This window comes from Salvelinus alpinus, chromosome 12 (genome assembly GCF_045679555.1).
Source record: "Salvelinus alpinus chromosome 12, SLU_Salpinus.1, whole genome shotgun sequence".
Taxonomy (NCBI): domain Eukaryota; kingdom Metazoa; phylum Chordata; class Actinopteri; order Salmoniformes; family Salmonidae; genus Salvelinus; species Salvelinus alpinus.
In genome coordinates, this window is record NC_092097.1 from 29,883,091 (window position 1) to 29,905,432 (window position 22,342).

General features: G+C 43.3%; 1 protein-coding gene across 1 annotated transcript in view; it reads left to right on the plus strand.

Annotated features, from left to right (window-relative positions):
- The window catches only part of LOC139535848 (testis-expressed protein 264-like), a 147,763-nt gene that overhangs the window by 117,121 nt on the left and 8,300 nt on the right, over positions 1-22,342 (plus strand). Inside the window, exon 3 of the mRNA XM_071335688.1 lies at positions 9,562-9,754. Coding sequence (XP_071191789.1) covers positions 9,562-9,754 — 193 coding nt within the window. The remainder of the gene's footprint in view (positions 1-9,561; positions 9,755-22,342) is intronic.

The following is a 22,342-nucleotide window of genomic DNA, read 5'->3' on the forward strand; positions in this document are numbered from 1 at the left end:
GGGCAGGATCAGTGTGAGTGACAAATCAGGGAGTAATTATGGTGTGGCAGAGGGCAGGATCAGTGTGAGTGACAAATCAGGGAGTAATTATGGTGTGGCAGAGGGCAGGATCAGTGTGAGTGACAAATCAGGGAGTAATTATGGTGTGGCAGAGGGCAGGATCAGTGTGAGTGTCAAATCAGGGAGTAATTATGGTGTGGCAGAGGGCAGGATCAGTGTGAGTGTCAAATCAGGGAGTAATTATGGTGTGGCAGAGGGCAGGATCAGTGTGAGTGTCAAATCAGGGAGTAATTATTGTGTGGCAGAGGGCAGGATCAGTGTGGGTGTCAAATCAGGGAGTAATTATGGTGTGGCAGAGGGCAGGATCAGTGTGGGTGTCAAATCAGGGAGTAATTATGGTGTGGCAGAGGGCAGGATCAGTGTGGGTGTTAAATCAGGGAGTAATTATGGTGTGGCAGAGGGCAGGATCAGTGTGGGTGTTAAATCAGGGAGTAATTATGGTGTGGCAGAGGGCAGGATCAGTGTGGGTGTCAAATCAGGGAGTAATTATGGTGTGGCAGAGGGCAGGATCAGTGTGGGTGTCAAATCAGGGAGTAATTATGGTGTGGCAGAGGGCAGGATCAGTGTGAGTGTTAAATCAGGGAGTAATTATGGTGTGGCAGAGGGCAGGATCAGTGTGAGTGTCAAATCAGGGAGTAATTATGGTGTGGCAGAGGGCAGGATCAGTGTGAGTGACAAATCAGGGAGTAATTATGGTGTGGCAGAGGGCAGGATCAGTGTGGCTGTCAAATCAGGGAGTAATTATGGTGTGGCAGAGGGCAGGATCAGTGTGAGTGACAAATCAGGGAGTAATTATGGTGTGGCAGAGGGCAGGATCAGTGTGGCTGTCAAATCAGGGAGTAATTATGGTGTGGCAGAGGGCAGGATCAGTGTGAGTGTCAAATCAGGGAGTAATTATGGTGTGGCAGAGGGCAGGATCAGTGTGGGTGACAAATCAGGGAGTAATTATGGTGTGGCAGAGGGCAGGATCAGTGTGGCTGTCAAATCAGGGAGTAATTATGGTGTGGCAGAGGGCAGGATCAGTGTGAGTGTCAAATCAGGGAGTAATTATGGTGTGGCAGAGGGCAGGATCAGTGTGAGTGTCAAATCAGGGAGTAATTATGGTGTGGCAGAGGGCAGGATCAGTGTGGGTGTTAAATCAGGGAGTAATTATGGTGTGGCAGAGGGCAGGATCAGTGTGGGTATTAAATCAGGGAGTAATTATGGTGTGGCAGAGGGCAGGATCAGTGTGGCTGTCAAATCAGGGAGTAATTATGGTGTGGCAGAGGGCAGGATCAGTGTGGGTGTTAAATCAGGAAGTAATTATGGCGTGGCAGAGGGCAGGATCAGTGTGGCTGTCAAATCAGGGAGTAATTATGGTGTGGCAGAGGGCAGGATCAGTGTGGGTGTTAAATCAGGGAGTAATTATGGTGTGGCAGAGGGCAGGATCAGTGTGGGTGTTAAATCAGGGAGTAATTATGGTGTGGCAGAGGGCAGGATCAGTGTGAGTGTCAAATCAGGGAGTAATTATGGTGTGGCAGAGGGCAGGATCAGTGTGAGTGTCAAATCAGGGAGTAATTAGGGTGTGGCAGAGGGCAGGATCAGTGTGAGGGTCAAATCAGGGAGTAATTATGGTGTGGCAGAGGGCAGGATCAGTGTGAGTGTCAAATCAGGGAGTAATTATGGTGTGGCAGAGGGCAGGATCAGTGTGAGTGTCAAATCAGGGAGTAATTATGGTGTGGCAGAGGGCAGGATCAGTGTGGGTGACAAATCAGGGAGTAATTATGGTGTGGCAGAGGGCAGGATCAGTGTGAGTGTCAAATCAGGGAGTAATTATGGTGTGGCAGAGGGCAGGATCAGTGTGAGTGACAAATCAGGGAGTAATTATGGTGTGGCAGAGGGCAGGATCAGTGTGAGTGACAAATCAGGGAGTAATTATGGTGTGGCAGAGGGCAGGATCAGTGTGAGTGTCAAATCAGGGAGTAATTATGGTGTGGCAGAGGGCAGGATCAGTGTGAGTGTCAAATCAGGGAGTAATTATGGTGTGGCAGAGGGCAGGATCAGTGTGAGTGTCAAATCAGGGAGTAATTATGGTGTGGCAGAGGGCAGGATCAGTGTGAGTGTCAAATCAGGGAGTAATTATTGTGTGGCAGAGGGCAGGATCAGTGTGGGTGTCAAATCAGGGAGTAATTATGGTGTGGCAGAGGGCAGGATCAGTGTGGGTGTTAAATCAGGGAGTAATTATGGTGTGGCAGAGGGCAGGATCAGTGTGGGTGTTAAATCAGGGAGTAATTATGGTGTGGCAGAGGGCAGGATCAGTGTGGGTGTTATATCAGGGAGTAATTATGGTGTGGCAGAGGGCAGGATCAGTGTGGGTGTCAAATCAGGGAGTAATTATGGTGTGGCAGAGGGCAGGATCAGTGTGGGTGTCAAATCAGGGAGTAATTATGGTGTGGCAGAGGGCAGGATCAGTGTGAGTGTTAAATCAGGGAGTAATTATGGTGTGGCAGAGGGCAGGATCAGTGTGGGTGTTAAATCAGGGAGTAATTATGGTGTGGCAGAGGGCAGGATCAGTGTGAGTGACAAATCAGGGAGTAATTATGGTGTGGCAGGATCAGTGTGGCTGTCAAATCAGGGAGTAATTATGGTGTGGCAGAGGGCAGGATCAGTGTGGGTGTTAAATCAGGGAGTAATTATGGTGTGGCAGAGGGCAGGATCAGTGTGGGTGTTAAATCAGGGAGTAATTATGGTGTGGCAGAGGGCAGGATCAGTGTGAGTGACAAATCAGGGAGTAATTATGGTGTGGCAGAGGGCAGGATCAGTGTGGGTGTTAAATCAGGGAGTAATTATGGTGTGGCAGAGGGCAGGATCAGTGTGGGTGACAAATGGAACAGGCGGGGCGCCGATGAGCCGTAAATCTAACGGCCACTGTTTACCATCCATTATTCACAAGCTCTTTCTTAATGATTAAGTGGTTAGGGGGTGAACGTTATTTAAAATAACGGTTACATGGAGGAAATCTGACCTCTCTGAAATGAAAATGGATGGCCCTCACTTCAGCAAATCTATTTTTACCTAAACCCTCCCTGAACTGTTGAAGAAGAAAAAAACAAGTGACCTTCCCCTATACCCATAATAATAATTAAAACAAAGTGGATAGCTGAGAACATGTTAAAACTCAGTGTAACATTGATGTGGCAACTCTCTTATGCTATGCTATTGCACAATTCTAATTTGTACCTGTAAGTCACATAAAGCTATCCCCAGTAAAATTAGCCCACCACCTCCACTGCTCGCACCTAATCCAGTCCCCACCTGTGACTGAAAACAGGGGGAGAAATGACAATTGAAAAGCTCTCTCTTAAAATGTAGAATGCTGTGTAAAATAGCTAAAAGGCTATAAAGTAGCATTTACTGTTAGTGAAGTTTCTAGGTAGCAAGTTAGCATACACTAGAGCTAACTGGGCTAGTCATTGTCTAAATGACAGGAAGAAACACATTCATAACCATAATGTGGCCTTTTAGGTACACTTGATGTTGTACGCCCAGCAGAGAATCAGAGATGAGGGGCAGCATCGGGCACACATGGATATACACTGAGTATACCAAACATTAGGAACACCTTCCTAATATTAACCTGTCTCCTCCCCTTCATCTACACTGATTTGAAGTGGATTTAACAGGTGACATCAATAAGGGATCATAGCTTTCACCTGTATGCACCTAGTCAGCCTCTCATGGAAAGAGCAGATTTGAGTCTATAGAATGGAGCAGCATAAACAAAGGTAATTGTTTTGTATACTCAGTGCATAGCCTAATAAGCAACTCATTATAAAACACTGAGAAATATAGAAATATCATAAATTACAAATTACGTGACCCTCCCCTATTTATTTTATTTATTTACAATGACTGCCTACCGGGTAATAGTGGGTTAACTGCCTTGTGCAAGGGCGGAACGACAGATCCCACTATGTTGAACGAACATATTATCTGTCACCGTTTATAGAATTGTACCGAAACTTCCTGTTTCCATCACAGCTATCATGATATCTCTTTTTATACGTTATGACTTTACTAGCATAAACCACGTTTCCATCCACAGTCTCTCTCATGGATGCATTCCATTGGAGCTGTTCATCCGTTAAGGCAGTGTGTGTGCTAGTGTGATCATCTGTTGTGTCCTGAAGCTGTGGAGGTCTAGGAGGTTAATTACTTTCTCAATAGAAGATATCTCTCAGCTTTCATGTCATCTTTATCAGTCACAACAACACCAGCACACAGACACTACAGCAAGTCCTGATATGTCCAGGAAATATGTCCTATAATTTGAACACTATTGGTGCCTTTAGAGAGGATTTGTAGTGACATCTGCGAAATGCCTCTAAGGGTTTTACAAATCACCTCTGCTCTGTGTTGGTCCCTGCCATTGGTAAACCAATGGAATTCATCCTTATTTGTATTCACCTTGATTTTTGAATGACTTCTACTTTTGTGAGATGGACTGTAATTCATATCAGGCTTTAAATAGCCGCTTGACAATAACCGGGCTCGGGATAATGCTAGCGGCAGAGCGGTTTGTAACAGAGAGTCTCAGCAAACCATTACCTCCTGCAATAGTGGCAAATTCTTCTCTACTGGTTATATTCACAGGAAATAATCACTTGTTGAGTCAAAAATTATTATGCCATCAGATTGTAATCAACATAATCCACTGTATCCCCAAGTATTTTACAGGGACTGGCTTCTCTGATGTGTGTTTCAGTGACTGGCTTCTCCGGTGTGTGTTTCAGTGACTGGCTTCTCCGGTGTGTGTTTCAGTGACTGGCTTCTCCGGTGTGTGTTTCAGTGACTGGCTTCTCCGGTGTGTGTTTCAGTGACTGGCTTTGCTAGTGTGTGTTTCAGTGACTGGCTTTGCTAGTGTGTGTTTCAGTGACTGGCTTTGCTAGTGTGTGTTTCAGTGACTGGCTTTGCTAGTGTGTGTTTCAGTGACTGGCTTTGCTAGTGTGTGTTTCAGTGACTGGCTTCTCCGGTGTGTGTTTCAGTGACTGGCTTTGCTAGTGTGTGTTTCAGTGACTGGATTCTCCGCTGTGTGTTTCAGTGACTGGCTTCTCCGCTGTGTGTTTCAGTGACTGGCTTTGCTAGTGTGTGTTTCAGTGACTGGCTTCTCCGCTGTGTGTTTCAGTGACTGGCTTTGCTAGTGTGTGTTTCAATGAGCTGTTGAGCTGCACACTAATGTCATCCTGGGGAAAGAAATCTTCTTGATTGTTCTATCAGAGCAATGCTATTAGAGATATCAGAGACCACTAATGTAGCTAATATGTATTATCTAGTATGTTATTTTATCTGTCAAATCAATCTTAGTAAACGCTTCCCTCTGCCTGTTACAGTGATGCCACAGTATCTATCATATACCACAGGACTGTTGCTGAAGTTTGAAGAGAAATGCCCCTCATTTCTCCTTGTGTCCTCACCCGACCCACGCTATAAAAGTTTGCATTTGGCAGTAGCCCTGGGGGCTGGGGGGGTTTATGTATAGCAGGTGATTCATACCATGAGGAGCAGAACTAGCTAACTACATACGTACTTTACCCAGGATAAGATTAAAACTAGTGATGCACTGATATGACATTCTTGGTATAGTTTTTGATTACACTATCACTTGTATTTTATGTTACAACGATTCATTGATGCTGGTAAAGTTGTCTCGAGCACCTACAGTACTGATATCCGATATTTTCCTTGCCAACAAAAAAAAACTATACCGATAACCGATATTAAAACATTTTGCGGCCTTTTAATCATTCTAGTACAGTTAAATAGTTAACACACACACGGACGCAGCGGTCAAAGGCATGGCATCTCAGTGCAAGAGGCGTCACTACAGTCCCTGGTTCGAATCCAGGCTGTATCACATCCGGCTATGCGTCGCCATAGGGTGACGCACAATTGGCCCAGCGTCGTCTGGGGTAGGCCGTCATTGTAAATAAGAATTTGTTATTAACTGACTTGCCTAGTTAAATAAAGGTTACACACACACCACACTTACCAAAAAGTTATTTTGGTGGCATTTACGTATGTCCCCATTACCAGTAAAAACATAATCAAAACCTATTTCTTTCACTTACTTGCTGTGCTGTTTCGTTGTTCATTTGTTCAGTCATTTCATTCTCAACCAGGATTTCTATGGAACGCCGTTTGGGTCTTTGCTTGTCAAAAAATAAAACAATGAACAGTAGATAACACTATTTGACGTGTCAAATAAGCTTGTTGACCAATCAGGACCTGAATATGACTGCACGTCACATAATAATTTAACGCGCTCATACATTTTTTATGTAGTTATTACATATTGATTACACTATTACTTGTATTTTATGTTACAACGATTCATTGATGCTGGTAAAGTTGTCTCGCGCACCTACAGTGCTGGACATTAAAAAAAACATCCTAGTTAGCTCATGGATGCAAACAATGTTTTTCCCCAAAAACATAGCAAAATGACATCTGTTTCAGTAGCTATAGTTAGCTAGCTAACTATATAGCTAGGTGTCATCATCTAAAATAACCCTAATTTATAAGACAGTTTTTATTTGATTAATGGTGTTCGGACCCATCTATGTGAATCTAGCCACAATAAGGATTAGCCACAATAGTGGACTTTAATAAAAGTATGTCATAATTCTACTATTTGTATTCCTTTGCATCACTGTCAATGACATCTTTTATTTTGAAGGCAAACCGCAAAGTCCATTATTGTGCCAAAGTGCATTATTGTGTGAGGCTAGCTTTACATCACATAACCATGTCCAGTCGAGGGTCACTAGCCAGATTAAGCTAGCTGGCTGCTTATAACGTTATCTTTGGGCAACAGAGTTAAGTAACTGGCTAGCTATTATTTTCATGAACTAAAGTTCAATTTCAATAGGCGAACAACAAGTGGCAACCTAGCTAATACTTACTCACAAGGATTCCTAAATCATTGCTAAGAATAATGCAAATGACTGCAGTTTCTACTGGTCATTGTTTTCAGCCTGGTTGTATTGGTGCTAGCTAGGTACCAAGTTAAAGCTAGCTACCCCAGAAGTTGCGGTTGAAGAAATGAGGCTTTATTTCCAACGCGGAATTGTAAACACATCGTTCGTGGCCGGTGTTTGCTTGTTTGCAGACTTTTTTGTACATATTTGACAGTGCTGCTGTATCTTTTTTGACACGCAAAGACCCAAACGGCGTTCCGTAGTATGTATGTCTTGAAGCTAATAGCAGTGACACTATTACTGTGTAACTCCGGTAGGTCAACATCTGAAAAATAGCGCACTTGCTAGTGTGTACCGGTGCTTGACCAGTCGGCGAAAGCCAACATCACCCACGACAGAGAACGGTTGATTGTCAAGGGCAATGAATTCCATTATCTTGGCTTTAACGGATTTCGCCTTTGAGTTGTCTCGCTGAAATGTTCTTTCAAATGACTGCTCGACTTGTTGACTGCTCGATCCACACAGCAGACATTGTGGGCTAGGCTATGAATTCTGTGTTGCACGTGTAGGGCAACATTTTACGTGGCGTCATTACGTCATGTACCTACGTTATATAGGTATGCACATCAGCTTTGACATCGGTTTTGCACATCGGCGTTAAAATAGACATCGGTCGATACCGATGTTGGCATTTTTAGCTAATATCGGCCGATTCCAATATGTTCACCGAAATATCGTGCATCCCTAATTTAAAACCAATCAATCCCCTCGTTCACACTGCCACCCTCGCCCAATAAAAAATTATGTATCACCAGCCCTCTCCTTCACCCCTCTCTCTCCCTCTTGTCTCCTAAAGTGAAGGGACAGCACACCTCCACAACCCACTGCCTCCATCTCTTGAATATATATTTGTTAAAATATTGTTATAAAAAATAAATGTATCATTTGTACAGTTCTTCATTACAAATTGTATTATTTGTCACATTTAACTGTGTAAAACCTTGCAGTGCTACTTTTTTCTTTAAGAGTGAGGTGGATATAAATTGAAATGTGATTGTTTCTCTCTGAAATTAAACCATCTAGTGGTAGGTTTCAAACAAATACATGTCTGTCGTTAAACAACCCCATGGCATAATTAGATACTTAAAAAACACACCAATCTATTTCAGAAGTTCTTTAAACAAAAAAAAGCAAATTTATTAATATATATCAATTTTCATACATAGCGTTTTGGAATTAAATGTATAAACTCCTCTTTCATCACAGATCTGCCTCCCTTCACCCTAGGAAAGTGACTATGTAGACATATGGCTCTATATAAATGGAATGTTAGTGCCTCGCATGTGGAGGAACATATCACACATGCCATGAATTCCTATTCACGCACCACACATACTGTATACAGTATAATAGTGTTATGTCAGCACACTGGGAGCGTTTCATCATGTCACTCCTCTCTGATCTTCTCTTCTTGTCTGATGCCTTCTGCCCATCTGCATAACACACTTAGCTTCTCATTGGAATGGACTCTTTCACATAACAGTATAGTTGAGCCCCGATGTAGCAGTAGTGGGAATGTGAGAAGCTAACGGCTCTGATTTTAAACCTGCAGAAACATGGTGATCATTGGGTTTTAGGAATTCAAGGACAACAAAATAGGTTGCCTTGAGAAACCTAATGTGCTGCTTTCTTTGGAAGGGTAAAGTTCTTCTAAATTTGTCTAGAGGTTGTCACTCTAAGGCAGCAATTTGCCCCTGCTCTAAGGATGATTCCATTTGCTGAGACTTATCCTCCATCAAAGGTCAATATGTGCTGCTATACAGTATGGATCATAGCACTTGTGGAATATCGGTATATATCAATCCTCATGTTGACTACCTCACTACAGTGTATGAGGTTATACAGCATATTGATGCTGTGTAACTTGTTTTTGTTTTTTTATTAGTCCTGTAATTTAAAAAAAAGGGTGTCTTCCTGATGTCTTTGTTCCAGACAAAAGAGATTGGCTCATTAAATGTAGTGTGTGTGCGTGCATGTGCGCTCATCTCTCACACAGCCTTGTTCTAATCAGGGTGTGCTGGATAAGCAAACTGCCTAGCTTTAAACATTAATGAGCAGAGAGTGAAGTAAATGTTTAAAGGAGGGGGCAATCTTCTACTCCTGGAAAGAGTCTCTTTCAAGACTGTTTTGTGTTGCACTCTAGAGTGGGAGAGGAGAGAAATTAGCTTAAAATCAGTTTAATGGTTCACAGCTCTGTTTATTGTTATGGGAGAAACGCAGGGCTTAGTGATGTGGTACATGGTCAAGCTGACAAGTCTTTCTGTTCAACAGCAGCCGTCTTTAGAGAAGTACGTAGTCTTTCTTTAGAATAACTCACCCTACATTGTTGAGAAGTGCTTTTTGGATACAGAACGGCTGAGCCTTAGAAAAGCTCAGGAGTGGAGGGCAGATCTGACAAAATAGACTGCCTCTTGCCAATGGGAATGAAACATGCAGTTTGAACTCTCTTTCTCTGTCTCTCTGTCTCGCTCTCTCTCACCCACAGGAGAGGCAACTCCATGCCTGGCCATTCATTGAGATCAATACAGGGGACCTAACGCACTACATTGCTCCGCTGTCCTCCCAGAGCGGCTTCCACCACACTGGCTTCGTTGTGCCCGAGCTCGTCACACAGATAGCGGCCAAGACACCGGTGACAGAGGAGTCCTTGGATCAGGACAGAGGGACGGATATTTCAGGTACTCTAAGCCCCTCTTCCTTCCATACAACCCCTGACATTGACCAACCAGGTGTGTTCTCCCCCGTATGGGATGTAATGGGCTAGTTTCACTAACACCAAATATCTTTTAAGTTCTCATTCAACCTACCCAACCACAGATGCGTTTTAGCTAGTTTCATTCATAGCAAGAAAATAAGACAGTGGATGGCCAGTAAAGGAAAGAGAGACAAAAGCATTGAACAGCTTGTTCCACTAAGAGGTTTGTTTGAATTACTTCAGCTAGATTGAGTTTGTAGAGATTTAGCTCTACAGCTCTAGTCTATCCAAAGGTAAGGCTGTGTGTGAGATATAAAGAACCAACAGACAGCCAGGATGTGGCGGCAGATATTTTGTGCCCCACCGTGTTGATCCCACCCAACAGCCCCTGGAATTGTTCTGTCACTGTGAGTATGTTTCTTCAAGTGAGATGTTTTTTTAGACCCGCCATTACTCTTTTAAACTTGACAGGGCCTTTAGGTTAGCACAGCGGTGATATTGACTTTGTCTTTTCACAAATACTTTTAAGAGAAGCAGTGGGGTGTGTGTGTGTGTGTGTGCGTGCGTGCGTGCGTGCGTGCGTGCGTGCGGATAAGACTGTGTGGGCTGGAGGTGTAGGTGTAGACTGAGATGGCTCGTCTGAGAGGAGGAGACACAGAGGGTATGAGGAAACAAGGGCTCACAGAGGCTGTGTCTCTAACCGCTCTTCCTCATAAAGTACACACCTTTCGTTTATCAGATGCCCTGTATTATGGGGGTTATTATCTTTCCTTTGTTCTGTCCATTCATGTAATGATGTCTGGGTGGGTTCAGAACTGATTACCATGTTTAGTCTCTGCCATCGGTCACTGAGGAGTGCAGTGCCAGTCTGTTGATGACATAGACAGTTAGTGTTGTTCACAGCTTTGAATTTATTTGTACCCCCCCCCGAATTGAGACAAAATGGTGTTCATTGGTAGAATTGAATATGTGGATGACAAAATATTTTGGATTTGTTCAATCAATAGACTTCAGAAAACCCAACTGAGTTCAGTTCACTAACAGTTTACTCTGAGTTTACTCTCCCTCTCTCCTTCCTCCTTCACCTCTCTCTCTCCCTGCCCCCTCATCTCTCTTCATCTGTCTTTCTCTCTCTCTCTCTCTCTCTCTCTCGCTCTCTCTCGCTCTCTTTTTCTCGCTCTCTTTCTTTCTCTCTTTGCTTGGCCCAGTCAAATAGTGTGGACTTCTGGTGGTGTGGGAGTTTGTCTGGTGTACTCTGTTATGACATCATGACCTGAGTATTTTTCACTTAAACACTAAATCTAAATTGCTTCAATAATCAATCTGTCAGTCCCCCAGCAGATCTTGTTGAAGCATGCACTTTCTATATCAAACAGTTTACACAGTGGGTCAGCACAGTTCTGTAATACAGAAGGTGTGTGTGTGTTTTGGGGGGTGGTTTACAGATGCTGCACATTATGCTCCTATATTTGGGATAATAATCACTCTGGATTCACCAGTAAAGCAGAAATTCATCCTCCTCTTTAGAGAGAGATCCAGACTGGCTTGTTGTTTGTTCTCATAATGAGAGACGGCTCAATCAGTGGTGCTGAGCCGTGTCTGATAGACCAGCCCTGGAAATCAAACTCCACACAGACCTTCCTGTGTCTGACAGACCAGCCCTGGAAATCAAACTCCACACAGACCTTCCTGTGTCTGACAGACCAGCCCTGGAAATCAAACTCCACACAGACCTTCCTGTGTCTGACAGACCAGCCCTGGAAATCAAACTCCACACAGACCTTCCTGTGTCTGACAGACCAGCCCTGGAAATCAAACTCCACACAGACCTTCCTGTGTCTGACAGACCAGCCCTGGAAATCAAACTCCACACAGACCTTCCTGTGTCTGACAGACCAGCCCTGGAAATCAAACTCCACACAGACCTTCCTGTGTCTGACAGACCAGCCCTGGAAATCAAACTCCACACAGACCTTCCTGTGTGTGGCCAGCCAGCCTATGACTCAAACACACTGCCTTGGATGGGTGGGCTTGAGGGGTGGCTGTACTTGTACTGTACTGTACTGTACACACATCACTGCAGTACTGTGTGCTCAACCTCCCTCTAGAGAAATGACAATACAAATCATGTGCTCTTTACATATGATGATGATCTGACGATCACTGCTATGTAAATAACTGCTTATTTCATAAATCACAAGGGACATAAATAAGGATACAAGTAGACACAATAGGTGTTGTTTTTTAAAATCTCTTTGTCAATTGTTATTTTTTTATTTAACTAGGCAAGTCAATTAAGAACAAATTATTATTTACATTGACAGCCTAGGAACAGTGGGTTTAACTGCCTTGTTCAGGGGCTGAATGACAGATATTTACCTTGGCAGCTCTGGGATTCGATCTAGCAACCTTTCTGTTACTGGCCCAACGCTCTAACCACTAGGCTACCTGCCACCCCAATGAGATGATTAGTATTCTCTGCAGGTCTTACTACTGTACCTCAGGGGAAATGTTTCACCAAGTGTGCCCGTGTGAGGAGGATGTGCTTTTGCATGTCCTCCATTCGTTTCATTGCGCGAGTAAGGTATTTATTTTAACACCGTGAACATTGCAGACTGTGCATGCTTATTCACAGAAGATAGATTGTGAGAAATTGTTAGCCCAACTGGGTGTTTAATTTTAGAGCACAAACTCAGGAGATAATATTTACCATGTCGAGGGTAGTTATGGAACATTACGTTTTCCTCCTATTCCTAGCTCCAACTTCGAAACTATGGGATCATGCAGTGAAGAGCACCAAATAAGCTTAATCTGTCTTTGATGAACAATAGTCTGTTCTCAGAGAGCTTGTTGAGCTGAACTGAGGTCTGGGTCTATATGACATCATCATTACCCTCCAGAAGTATTACAGAAATGGCTACAGTATAATTTAGTCCTACTGAATGTAATTTATTTATAATTGCTGTATAATTACAGAACAATTGCTACATTTTCTATGTAATTGTTATACAATTAGGCCTACATATGATTGTGTTGTTATAACCCCTCTCCAAACTCCCAGCTTGCCTCAGTCTTGTCTGTCTCTAATTATCTTCTGCTCTCATTCTTTATAGTGTAACTCTCAACCTCTTATTTAGCCTTTGCCCAACCCCTTCAACTGTTAAAGTTGTGGGTGGGGGGAATTGCTCATAACTATTCATTTTGGGGGTGGATAAATGTAGTTATTCCTGATCCCAACACTTTCTCACTATAGTATAGTTACCAGAAGTCGACTGGCATGCTCTGATAATATATCTATGTGCATCAGGAGCAAATACGACTCTGACTCTATTGCCACTTGCGCTGTAAATTTGAATCTCCTATGCTGCACAAGAAAAATCTTTGAAATGTGAATTCACATTTATTACGGTATTGTGTTGGGAACCCGCATTGCAGTATTTACGCAGTAGCTCTTTTTCCAATGGTTAAAATGAACTCACAGATTGGTCTTGGGTACTATATGGGTGCTATATAACCTACAACTACTACCAGGGAAACCCCACTCACAGGTATGCTATCACTTTTCAGAATTAGAAGTGTGTGGGCATGGGATGAATATTGTAAATAAAGGATTTGAAAAATAAATATATCTACCCCATGTGGTGTTAGAATTCACAACCATTGAACTATCTTAGCAGACTGCGCCACCAATCAGTCATAGTGGTTGGTAAAAAATACAGTAAATTGACATGACTACCATTGTCATCTATTTCTTGTTATGATAGAGGTAGCTATGAATCTAAAGGTATGATCCTCATAGCCTACATGTTTTTTTTTCTTTCGTAAAAGCACATAGATGTGTATGAAACGGTAAGCAAAAACGTTGAGTTTGGTCATAATGTGCCTTATTGTGCCTTATTGCCTTTAGAATTGTGTGTAATGTCAGTAGTCGAGTCAAGGAAGCATCATGCAAAATATATGTGACTCGTTTCAAGAAACTAGGCGTATGTCGTGGGTCACTACTTCACAGGAGAGCCATTTGAATGTAAACTTTTTTTTAAATCAAAAAGTGTTTTTTGGGCTGGCCGGGCTAGGTGCACGGTGTTTACTCCGACGGCTGGCTTCCGGGTTGGATGCGCGTTGTGTTAAGAAGCAGTGCGGCTTGGTTGGTTTGTGTTTCGGAGGACGCATGGCTCTCGACCTTCGTCTCTCCCGAGCCCGTACGGGAGTTGTAGCGATGAGACAAGATAGTAACTACTAACAATTGGATGCCACGAAATTGGGGAGAAAAAGGGGGTAAAATTCTACAACAAAAAAACTTTTTTTTAAATATATGTTTTTTCACAGAAATTCCTTCTGGAACATGTGAACTTTCATGTGCCTTAATAACAAACTTGTATGCCATCTGTAAATAAGAATACAATTGTTAAATTACGAGCCTAGTTGGTCAGCAACTTTCCCACTAGCCATGATTGGGTGACATGCCGAGAGAGGAGTTCTGATTGGTCTTCCATACAGAGGGCTTCTGTCTATTTGAGCTGGTCAGTCTGTGTTGGTAATCCTGTCCAACGTGACTTTAAAAAAAATATGTATCGTGTCGTGGAGCTGCATACATGTTGATCTCCACTTTCTGGAGGATCAAGTTTTGAAATCAGTGGAATTATAGTATGATAGCTAAAGAGATGGCGAAAACACCTGTCTACGGATTACATCTTCAAACTAAGGGCAACCATGGTGCATGATGATGTATACGGGTAAGATAGTCTAGCTAGCTACGTTTTCAGATGTAACATATTTCTAATTTTGACAAAGTGGTTTCATTTCAAGCTAAAGCGTACTGTTAGCTAGCTAGCTGAGGTTAGCTGACTGGCTCGCTATCTAGTGTTACGTGTATGATGTTATTATTCGTATCTCAGAGCCGTTTGCTTGACTAGTTAGAGCCTAATGTTAGCTAGCTAACAATGGACCCGGTTGGTTAGCTACCACTACCAGCAGATTCATGCGAGGCGTAGTAACGTCTTGAGTTGGCACAATGTTCATTGTTGTTTAACTAGTTAACGTTACGTGACTTGTATGATCTTACACGTTGTTTACCGAGCTAGGTTCATTGTTTACCTAGCTAGCTAGCTACATGTCTTAAGCTAAAGTGTACTGTTAGCTAGCTAACTTTAGCTGTCTGGCTCCCTAGCTAACGTTACATGTATGATGTTATTATTCGTATCCCAGAGCCGTTTGCTTGGCTAGTTAGAGCCTAATGTTAGCTAGCTAACATTGAACCTGGTTGGTTAGCTCCCAGCAGATTCATGCAGGTTAGTAACGACATGATTTGGCACTATCTTCATTGTTGTTTAACTAGCTAACATTAGCTGGCTGGCTTGCTAGCTAACGTTGCGTGACGTATGTGATCTTACACGTTGTTTACCTAGCTAGGTAAATTTTTTAGTCTTAACAAAAGACTCCACTATACAAGTAACCATTTCGGGTGCGTTCGTAAATTCAGTCTGAGTGTGCCAGAGCGAAGAATAACTGATGAATTTACAAACACACAACACTCATTGAATATGGCTGGTGTCAGTAAATGTTGGCAAAAAAGCGTAATGAAATTGTTGCCAACAGAGCTGGTTAGGCTGTTTTCATGTTATCCAGAGGTAAACAAATCATCGGCCAGAGCGTCAAGTGTGCGCTCTGAACGCTCCAAGAGCGAAACGAGATGGGTGGGTCTGACGTTTAAGAGGATGTGAACGATGCTGAATGGGTGTAGACAAAGAAGAACTCTTCACTAGGTATCAAACTATTCAAAGGCCATTTTCTCAAAAGTGAGTTTACAAGTTTATCAACTTTCAAAACAGAATTAATTTCGCATTTTGCTACATAAGACCAATTTGAGCCGGTCTGTCACATATTGACAAACTCCACTTACCAAGACCATTGCCAAATAAGGCGTGCTGTCACCTGCTTTTATAGTAAGCTTGGAGGTGGTACTAACCAGCACATCTAGAAGGGAGTGTATTTCATGCCGAACCCCTCCCTTGAGAGGACATAGAGGCACCTTCTCAAAGTGCCTCTACATCACGATTTCAATGGTAGAGTTGAACCGCTAGGGGCAAAAAGAGCTAGAAAACTGTCAAAATGGCGGCCAGAATCATGATAGTTACTCTTTTAAACACTCCTCTCCTCTTGTTTCCTCTCCTCTCTTCTCCTCTCTTTTCCTCTCTTCGATCTGAAACCATTTTAAGAACAAGACCTTGATTCTATAGCTAATAATCACAGTTGGCCCAATTTAGCAACTAATATAGGCAAATGTTATCTAAAACACTTTCCAAAGCATGGTCTGCTTCAATTTGAGAGCTTTGTCATTACTTATTACCAGGTGTTTGCGGGTGAACGTAGTCATGTTTTGTCGGAAGTGTCTTCCTGGGGGGTATACTAAATAGACCAATTATTTCTTAGTTCAGCAACTGGTAGAACATAACCACTCTACCTGTACAACACATATATAATACCTCCATGGACCCACTGATCCTCATCTTCTCCCTCTCATTGAGAAGGTTTAGGATTACCCCTTTCATAGAAAAACTCAGGCATAATGAATATCACAGCCCAATATGCCCTTTTTAGAAATGATGGGTTTGCTGTGTATGGACTTGCTGGCTGGTAAATGGGATGTTTGTCAGCTTATTAATGTCGTAAAGAACCCCAGAGTCAGAACACCTCTCATATAGAAATGGTCTCTCTGCATATTACAGACAGGCTCAGATACACTGGACCTGATAATGAGCTTGGTAAGAGATGGACAGATCTGAAGGATGTGGGACTTGTGTGAGGGGCTCAGAGACCATGTGTGTTTATTGCACTGTGGTCCCCTGTGATAAGATGGTCCATAACTCAGTGTGATGTGTAGATGGGGTTTGTTTGGGGTGTGAACCCAGCAGGGGAGATGAGAGGCTGGACCAGGGTGTCCTGTTACCCTCCTGGGACACTGACAGGAGATTAATCCTCCATTGTTCCTTAATGAATTAACCTCTCCAAGGCTGTTGGAAAATTATTCCATACAAGAGATAACTTTTTCAAATCAAATCAAATCAAACTTTATTTGTCACATACACATGGTTAGCAGATGTTAATGCGAGTGTAGCGAAATGCTTGTGCTTCTAGTTCCAACGATGCCGTAATAACCAACGAGTAATCTAACCTAACAATTCCACAACTACTACCTTATACACAGTATATACATATACATTATATTAAGTGGCATTGTTTAAAGTGGCTAGTGATACATTTTTTTATCAATTTCCATTATTAAAGTGAGCTGGAGTTGAGTCAGTATGTTGGCAGCAGCCACTCGATGTTAGTGGTGGCTGTTTAACAGTCTGATGGCCTTGAGATAGAAGCTGTTTTTCAGTCTCTCGGTCCCTGCTTTGATGCACCTGTACTGACTTTGCCTTCTGGATGATAGCGGGGTGAACAGGCAGTGGCTCGGGTGGTTGTTGTCCTTGATGATCTTTATGGCCTTCCTGTGACATCGGGTGGTGTAGGTGTCCTGGAGGGCAAGTAGTTTGCCCCCAGTGATGCGTTGTGCAGACCTCACTACCCTCTGGAGAGCCTTACGGTTGTGGGCGGAGCAGTTGCCGTACCAGGCGGTGATACAGCCCGACAGGATGCTCTCGATTGTGCATCTGTAGAAGTTTGTGAGTGAATTTCTTCAGCCTCCTGAGGTTGAAGAGGCGCTGCTGCGCCTTCTTCACAACGCTGTCTGTGTGGGTGGACCAATTCAGTTTGTCCGTGATGTGTACGCCGAGGAACTTAAAACTTACTACCCTCTCCACTACTGTCCCGTCGATGTGGATAGGGGGGTGCTCCCTCTGCTGTTTCCTGAAGTCCACAATCATCTCCTTTGTTTTGTTGACGTTGAGTGTGAGGTTATTTTCCTGACACCACACTCCAAGGGCCCTCACCTCCTCCCTGTAGGCCGTCTCGTCGTTGTTGGTAATCAAGTCTACCACTGTAGTGTCGTCCGCAAACTTGATGATTGAGTTGGAGGCGTGCATGGCCACGCAGTCGTGGGTGAACAGGGAGTACAGGAGAGGGCTCAGAACGCACCCTTGTGGGGCCCCAGTGTTGAGGATCAGCGGGGTGGAGATGTTGTTACCTACCCTCACCACCTGGGGGGCGGCCCGTCAGGAAGTCCAGTACCCAGTTGCACAGGGCGGGGTCGAGACCCAGGGTCTCGAGCTTGATGACGAGTTTGGAGGGTACTATGGTGTTAAATGCTGATCTGTAGTCGATGAACAGCATTCTCACATAGGTATTCCTCTTGTCCAGATCAGTTAGGGCAGTGTGCAGTGTGGTTGCGATTGCGTCGTCTGTGGACCTATTGGGGCGGTAAGCAAATTGGAGTGGGTCTAGGGTGTCAGGTAGAGTGGAGGTGATATGGTCCTTGACTAGTCTCTCAAAGCACTTCATGATGACGGAAGTGAGTGCTACGGGGCGGTAGTCGTTTAGCTCAGTTACCTTAGCTTTCTTGGGAACAGGAACAATGGTGGCCCTCTTGAAGCATGTGGGAACAGCAGACTGAGATAAGGTTTGATTGAATATGTCCGTAAACACACCAGCCAGCTGGTCTGCGCATGCTCTGAGGACGCGGCTGGGGATGCCTTCTGGGCCTGCAGCCTTGCGAGGGTTAACACGTTTAAATGTTTTACTCACGTCGGCTGCAATGAAGGAGAGTCCGCAGGTTTTGGTAGCGGTCCGTGTCAGTGGCACTGTATAGTCCTCAAAGCGAGCAAAGAAGTTATTTAGTCTGTCTGGGAGCAAGACATCCTGGTCTGCGACGGGGCTGGTTTTCTTTTTGTAATCCGTGATTGACTGTAGACCCTGCCACATACCTCTTGTGTCTGAGCCGTTGAATTGCAACTCTACTTTGTCTCTATACTGATGCTTAGCTTGTTTGATTGCCTTGCGGAGGGAATAGCTACACTGTTTGTATTTGGTCATGTTTCCGGTCACCTTGCCCTGGTTAAAAGCAGTGGTTCGCGCATTCAATTTCGCGCGAATGCTGCCATCTATCCACGGTTTCTGGTTTGGGAATGTTTTAATAGTTGTTGTGGGTACGACATCGCCGATGCACTTTCTAATGAACTCGCTCACCGAATCAGCGTATTCGTCAATGTTGTTGTTGGACGCAATGCGGAACAGATCCCAATCCACGTGATCGAAGCAGTCTTGAAGCATGGAATCAGATTGGTCGGACCAGCGTTGAACAGACCTGACTGCGGGAGCTTCTTGTTTTAGTTTCTGTTTGTAGGCTGGAATCAACAAAATGGAGTCGTGGTCAGCTTTTCCGAAAGGAGGGCGGGGGAGGGCCTTATATGCGACATCCTGGTTAGAATAACAATGATCCAGGGTTTTACCAGCCCTGGTTGCGCAATCGATATGCTGATAGAATTTAGGGAGTCTTGTTTTCAGATTAGCCTTGTTAACTTCTTGACACACGGATCCCTTTAGCGGGATCATTTTCGTAAACAACCGCTGAATTTCAGAGCGCCAAATTCGCGTTTTGATAAATGTCACTCATTTTTCAAAATAAAAGCTTGAAACTATGTCTAAAGACTGTTCACACCCTGAGGAAGCCACAGGAAAGGGAATCTGGTTGATATCCCTTTAAATGGACGAAAGGCAGGCAATGGAACAGTGATCTTTCAAAATAGAAGTCACTTCCGGGTTGGATTTCCTCAGGTTTTCGCCTGCAAAATCAGTTCTGTTATACTCACAGACAATATTTTGACAGTTTTGGAAACTTTAGAGTGTTTTCTATCTTACTCTGTCAATTATATGCATATTCTAGCATCTGCACCTGAGAAATAGGCAGCTTACAATGGGAACGTTATTTTTCCAAACATAAAAATTCTGCCCCCTAGCAGCCTCAGGATATGTGGTTTCCAGTTTACATAGAGTCAAATAAAGTTTGTTCAGGGCCATCGATGTGTCTGCTTGGGGGGGAATATATATGGCTGTGATTATAATCGAAGAGAATTCCCTTGGTAGATAATGCGGTCGACATTTGATTGTGAGGAATTCTAAGTCAGGTGAGCAGAAGGACTTGAGTTCCTGTATGTTGTTATGATCACACCACGTCTCGTTAATCATAAGGCATACCCCCCCGCCCCTCTTCTTACCAGAAAGATGCTTGTTTCTATCGGTGCGATGCGTGAAGAAACCAGCTGTCTACACCGACTCCGATAGCGTCTCTCGAGTGAGCCATGTTTCCGTGAAGCAAAGAACGTTACAGTCTCTGATGTCTTTCTGGAAGGCAACCCTTGCTCGGATTTCATCAACCTTGTTGTCAAGAGACTGGACATTGGCGAGTAGTATGCTAGGGAGTGGTGCGCGATGTGCCCGTCTCCGGAGCCTGACCAGAAGACCGCTTCGTTTGCCCCTTTTACGGTGTTGTTTAGGTTCGCCGGCTGGGATCAGATCCATTGTCCTGGGTGGAAGGCAAAACACAGGATCCGCTTCGGGAAAGTCATATTCCTGGTCGTAATGATGGTGAGTTGACGTTGCTCTTATATTCAGTAGTTACTCCCGACTGTATGTAATAAAACCTAAGAATACCTGGGGTACCAATGTAAGAAATAACACGTAAAAAACCAAAATACTGCATAGTTTCCTAGGAACGCGAAGCGAGGCGGCCAACTCTGTCGGCGCCGGAAGTGGAAGTTTTTGCTGGTTCATCAATGTAGGTGACTATTCCTTTCATACCAAGACGTTTTTCCGCCAACTTTACCATACCGCTAACTTTTTCCCGCCTTTTCCTTATATCTGAAAGGTATCGCCGATATCAAAGCTGACATTTTTATGTCCGCCTAACGACTTAGTAATCATTTAGGTTAAGTTCTGTTAAGTTCTGCCTATGGCTTAGTATGAAAGGCAGCCATAATGCTGAGGCGGCATTGGCACGCACTATACTCTAAACTCCATGGCAGCACAGACCCTTAACATAGACCTAATTAACCTTTTCTCAATACAGGGGGTGCTGTTTCCACTTTGGAAAATATCGTCTCCAAATTAAACTGCCTCATACTCAATTCTTGCTCGTACAATATGCATATTATTATTACTATTGGATAGAAAACAATCTCTAGTTTCTAAAACCGTTTGAATTATGTCTGTGGGTGAACCAGAACTCTTTCTACAGCGAAAATCATGACAGGACATGCGAAGGTCTGAACTAGGCTCTGATCTCAGATCAGTTTAAAGCTCTGTGTGTGCCCTATGGATCGAAATGAACTGCACCCGCCTTCCCCTGGATGTCAGTAACCAATGAGAAGTGGAATGGTGTTTCTACGTATTTTTCAGAGCTTATAAAAGGGCAAGGAACGAGGTGCGCTCTCTTTTCGACTTCCGCCATTACGCAACGCAAGACCCCAGGATAGCATTTTGAAACGCTCAGTTATCGGCCTTAGATATGTCCGTCTGTAATTTAATTCGGTATAGGTGTTAGAAACATCATAACGAAGTTATTTGAAACCGATTTATATCAGTTTATGCGAGTATATTGCTATTTTCGTAGTATTGCGTTTGAGGATTTGGACATGTGTGTGCCACGTAGCTACTGTTAGCTGCTAGTTCCGAAGTTGAAGTGGACGTTTTACAACAAAGCAACGATTATTTTGGACAAAAGGACACCTTGCCCAAGATTCTGATGGAAGCTCGTCCAAAAGTAAGAGCTATTTATGATTTTATTCCGTATTTATGTGGAAAAATGTAAACGCATTTTTCGGCCATTATTGCGGCACTAGTCTGGCTGCAACGCACACTGTATGTCTAGTAACGTTAATTTTAAAAATCTAAATCAGCGGTTGCATTAATAACCAATGCATCTTTCATTAGCTGTCCAACCTGTATTTTTTTAGTCAATCTAATCGATAAATAATCGTAAACTTAGGTGCCCTTCCAAGATGGCGCCGGCCAGAATGCATGCCATGTTTTGACTGATTACATAGCGTAACCACGATTTGTGATGCTAAATATGCACATTTTCGAACAAACTCTATATGCATTGTGTAATATGATGTTACAGGACTGTCATCTGAAGAATTCTGAGAAGGTTAGTGAAAAAATTAATATATTTTGGTGGTGATAACGTTATCGCGCTTTTTGCCTTGAATCAATGCTGGGGTGATGTTAGCTCATGTGGTATGCTAATATAATGATATATTGTGTTTTCGCTGTAAAACACTTAGAAAATCTTAAATATTGTCTGGATTCACAAGATGTTGGGCTTTCATTTGCTGTACGCTGTGTATTTTTCAGAAATGTTTTAAGATGAGTAATTAGGTAATACACGTTGCTCTCTGTAGTTATTCTAGTCGCTTTGGGTGAGTTTTGTGATAGTGGCTGCAATGGTAAACTGTGATTTATACCTGAAAAATTCACATTTTTCTAAAAAAACATATGCTATACCATAAATATGTTATCAGACTGTTATCTTATGAAGTTGTTTCTTGGTTAGTGGCTATATATATCTTTATTTAGTCGAATTAGTGATAGCTACTGATGGAGTAAAAAACTGGTGGAGTAAAAAAAGTGGTGT